The 3685-nt window shown below is 50.6% G+C and overlaps 1 protein-coding gene across 1 annotated transcript in view; it reads right to left on the bottom strand.

The window, feature by feature from the left end:
- Positions 1 to 216: 216 nt before the first annotated feature.
- DCLRE1B (DNA cross-link repair 1B) overlaps positions 217 to 3685 on the bottom strand; it is a 9432-nt gene continuing 5963 nt past the window's right edge. Inside the window, exons 3-4 of the mRNA XM_019514100.1 lie at positions 2863 to 3045; positions 217 to 2336 (exon numbers count right to left, since the gene is read on the bottom strand). Coding sequence (XP_019369645.1) covers positions 1087 to 2336; positions 2863 to 3045 — 1433 coding nt within the window. The 3' untranslated portion in view covers positions 217 to 1086. The remainder of the gene's footprint in view (positions 2337 to 2862; positions 3046 to 3685) is intronic.

Raw genomic sequence — 3685 nt, 5'->3', positions numbered from 1 at the left:
CATCTTCACAGAAAAATAACAGCCACCAAATGATCTTTTCGGTGCCTGCTTGCCTTCATTGGGGAAACAGCTGATGCAAATAGCAATTAAGGAGAAACAGGTTCCCTGACGTACATTAACCCTGTCAAAGGGCCTGGAATTCGCACCCTTCAGGTCCTATGGCTGTGGCCTGGCTAGATGATAATGCCTGACTGTTCCTGAGCTGGAGGCTCTTGGCAGCCAAGAAATGAGAAATAACAGCCTAGAAATAAGCACAGATTCCAGAGAACAGGGCACGGGAAGCCTTGCCCTTTGCAATTCACAGAATTCCTGCTGTCCCAGAAGGAAGGATTTACAGCTGGCATCACCACGCTGTCAGCAGGAGGGCAGAAGTACCACTCGGTGGCCAGCGGAAGCAGCTTGCCACAGGCTTGCTACACTAGTGTTTCCCCTCCATGATCACACAGAGGCCTAAAAGCTCTTCATTTTCATTATTTCTTTAAAGTAACTTCTTAACCCTCTACGACAGGCTAACACAGAAACTCCCCCCAAGCCATCTTGGAGGGACGTTGGCTAGCAGCTGGAATTTCAACCAGCAGCAAGATAATGATCTGGGACTTATACCCCCATCTCATTTTGCTTTTACTCAGGAGATTCTTTACCTCATCCCACAGAAACCCTGATACCAAGATCTGTCCTGCGCAGCTCATGTCCCCTACTGCTCATATGAAAATGGGCAGGGACTATTCCAACCCCCTCTGCCCTGAAATGACATCAGGTTTGCATGGAAGGTGCAATGAGTACAGAACATGTTCCTGTGATCAAATGTGCTAGTCTGAGTGCCAGTCTGGAGCCCTGAACGATGCACAGGGTCACAGCCTGTTACTTAGAATCTACCCCCAAACACTGAGGCCAATAACAACAAGATAAACATGTTCATAAATGAGGTATGTAGAGACTGCTGCTCAATGCCCCCTTACCCTTCTAAAGGAAATGAAACATTCAAAAGCCACCCTGTCAACAGACTGCAAAAGGCAGACATGATGACAGGACTCTGTATGCCACATGACATAGCTAAACAGCTGGCGCTAACGGGCAGGCCATTTCTTAGGGCCCTTCTCCCCTCCTGAAGTATTTTTCCACCAGCTGGTAAAAGCTCTGTGCGGAATATTGCTTGAGCGTATTTAATGGCACGAGCGAATACTCTTCTGCAAGGCTACGTGTAACTTGTTTGCTGGACACAGATGACAAGCTGGGCAGGCTGCTACTGTCACCACCTGCCTCTAGGGGAAGAAATTCCTCTCCCTTTGAGGAGGGTGAACTCTGCTCGTAAGAGGGAGTATCTGCCTTCTGAGCAGGTACAAACTGTAAAGGGGCATAGTATACCCGCCTAGGTGGGCATGGGGTATCATGGCACAAAGGAGTGTCAGGCTCCTTGTTCAACAAAGTCCCCTCAGTCTCAGTGTTCTTGGATAAAGGACTCCCATGCGACTCTACTAAGCCCGATTTCCCTTCTTTGACACGGGTGCCTAATGGTCTTACCAGCTGTTCTTTGGCAGGTGCTGATGTAGGAGACTGTGCTGAGAGAAGCTGTCCCTGGGCACCGTCACTGCTGCAAGCCTCTTCCATTTCCTTTCTTTCCATGCAGCACCAAGGGCAGCAAATGCAATCTCCCAGACAACCTGCAGCAGGCCTCCCAATTGGCTCAGAATTTTGCTGGTAAACTTCCATATCCCCAGAGGTCTTCAACTTGTGACTCTGCACAGCTCCTGAGCTCTTGGATGTGTCAGGGCATTCCTTTAGGGACTCGAAGATGACCCCTCGCGGCCCAGGTTGCTGTGTAGGTACAGTCATTTTCAGCAGCTGCCTAAATCTTTCCTCTCTCCTGTTATTTGTCAGTGGTGTGACATCCTGCCAAAGCTCTGGGATGCTAGGGACAGGAAAAACCTTGCGGTTAGGGTTCAGGTACTTCTCCAAGTAAGCTTGACACGCATGGCTCTTGACTATCGGGATGATCGAGCAGGGTTTCAGCCACTGGACAAATTCACACAGCTCAGAGAAGGATGAGTGGTCAGAATAGGGAATAATGTGCATATTGGGATGGGTCTTCTTCAGCGGGCGCCCAGTGGGGAGAATGGCAATTGTGGGGCGCTGCTGGTTCCAGTAGCACACGGTCTTCCAGTGGATTTCTGAGGGCTCCACCACATGGATCCAGCCAGAATCTTCCCAAGTGGTGAACGGATGGTGTTTATCCAACAGCTCCAACACAGTCAGCCTCTCGGGGCTCACCACGATCCATGTGTTAAACTTCAGGGACAACTCAGTTAGGAGCGATTCCTTCCCCAAAGTGTAGATACCTGGCAAAGAACAAACAGAACAGCTTAGCAACTTTCAGAGACTCAGAAGTATTTTGTCAAGGCAAAGACAGTGCCTGGGGAAGGTGACTGGGGAAGGGAGAAAATAGCTGTAAGACTCCAGAGAAAGGTGCCTACCCACAAGGGGAAATTAGAGAGAGAGAGCACGCACAAGACAACACAGGCAATGTCCTGAAGAACTGAAGTGTACTTTGTGTGAAGAGGAAGAAAAACAATTGCTCTCTGCCCCTCCAAAAACTTCAAGATTATTCCACGGCCCCACACCTGCAGCACTTCAGACACCAGAAGTGAAGCGGACTCAAATCTGCACTCTGATTAGCAGAAATACACATGGTTTGCATCATCCAGGCCAATGAATGCACAAGCCAGACACAGCGAAGGGCACAACCCAGCTATCCCTCACACAATATCATCTGGTCCTGGTCAGGCATTTACCACAACTCCAATTGAGACACTGGCTGCAGCTCACACCCTGCCACATGCCAAGCTATCAAAAAGTCTAGCTCACCAATCTTGACTTGGTACTTAGGGTGGGCCTTGATCAGCTCTTTTATCTGCTCGGTGGCCTGCTCCCTGGAAGGTAGGACCAGCGCCGGGTCACAGTTTGTGTTGTCCAAGTAAAGAACATCAATTTGTTTTTGGTTCATTAGGACTGGTTCCTTCAGCATGGCCGGAGTGTAGCGAAAGTCACCTGGCAAGAAGCAAAGCAGCACTAGTTTGCAGGGCAGAAACACAAGATCTGGGGACGCCAGGAGCAACAGGGGCCCACCTAGCGGTTACTGCTCCACATTGCAGGTTCCGAAACTCAGAGGAGGTCCCCAGCTTCCAGGCCACAGAAGCAGAAGCCCGATTGCTTGGGTGCTTTTTTCTGGGACATCACCAAAGCGATGTGGGTTGAACTCCTGGTGAGAGACTCACATTTCTACAAGGGACAGTGGTGTCAGGCCTAGCAGCCACTGGCAAAGGTGCAGGCCTGGAGCGTGCAGCGAAGGCAGGAAGTGTCATTAAAGGGGTGGGGGGGGGGAACGGGACTCGTGGCCACCAGGTGTGGTAAAAGCTGACTGTGCAGCCAGGTTCACAAAGGGGCTGGACACCTTGGAGGAAAGGGGCCTCAGTGGCCATTGAGCAGGTGACCGAGGGGCGCAGCCTCCTCTTCAGACCACATCTGGCCTTTCACAACACGCTGCGTGAAACAGAGATTCCTGGGATTGGCTTTAAATGGATGACCAGCTTGGCACATTTCATGCGGCAGCCCCTCCTCCTGGGGAGAGAGTCTATGACCAACCCCTGTGGACTTTCTCTTTGCCATTTTCTGCATCATAAACCTTTCT

This window comes from Gavialis gangeticus, unplaced genomic scaffold (genome assembly GCF_001723915.1).
Source record: "Gavialis gangeticus isolate Ggan-Ray unplaced genomic scaffold, GavGan_comp1, whole genome shotgun sequence".
NCBI classification, from domain to species: Eukaryota; Metazoa; Chordata; order Crocodylia; family Gavialidae; genus Gavialis; species Gavialis gangeticus.
This window is presented reverse-complemented; position numbering and strand designations above follow the sequence as displayed.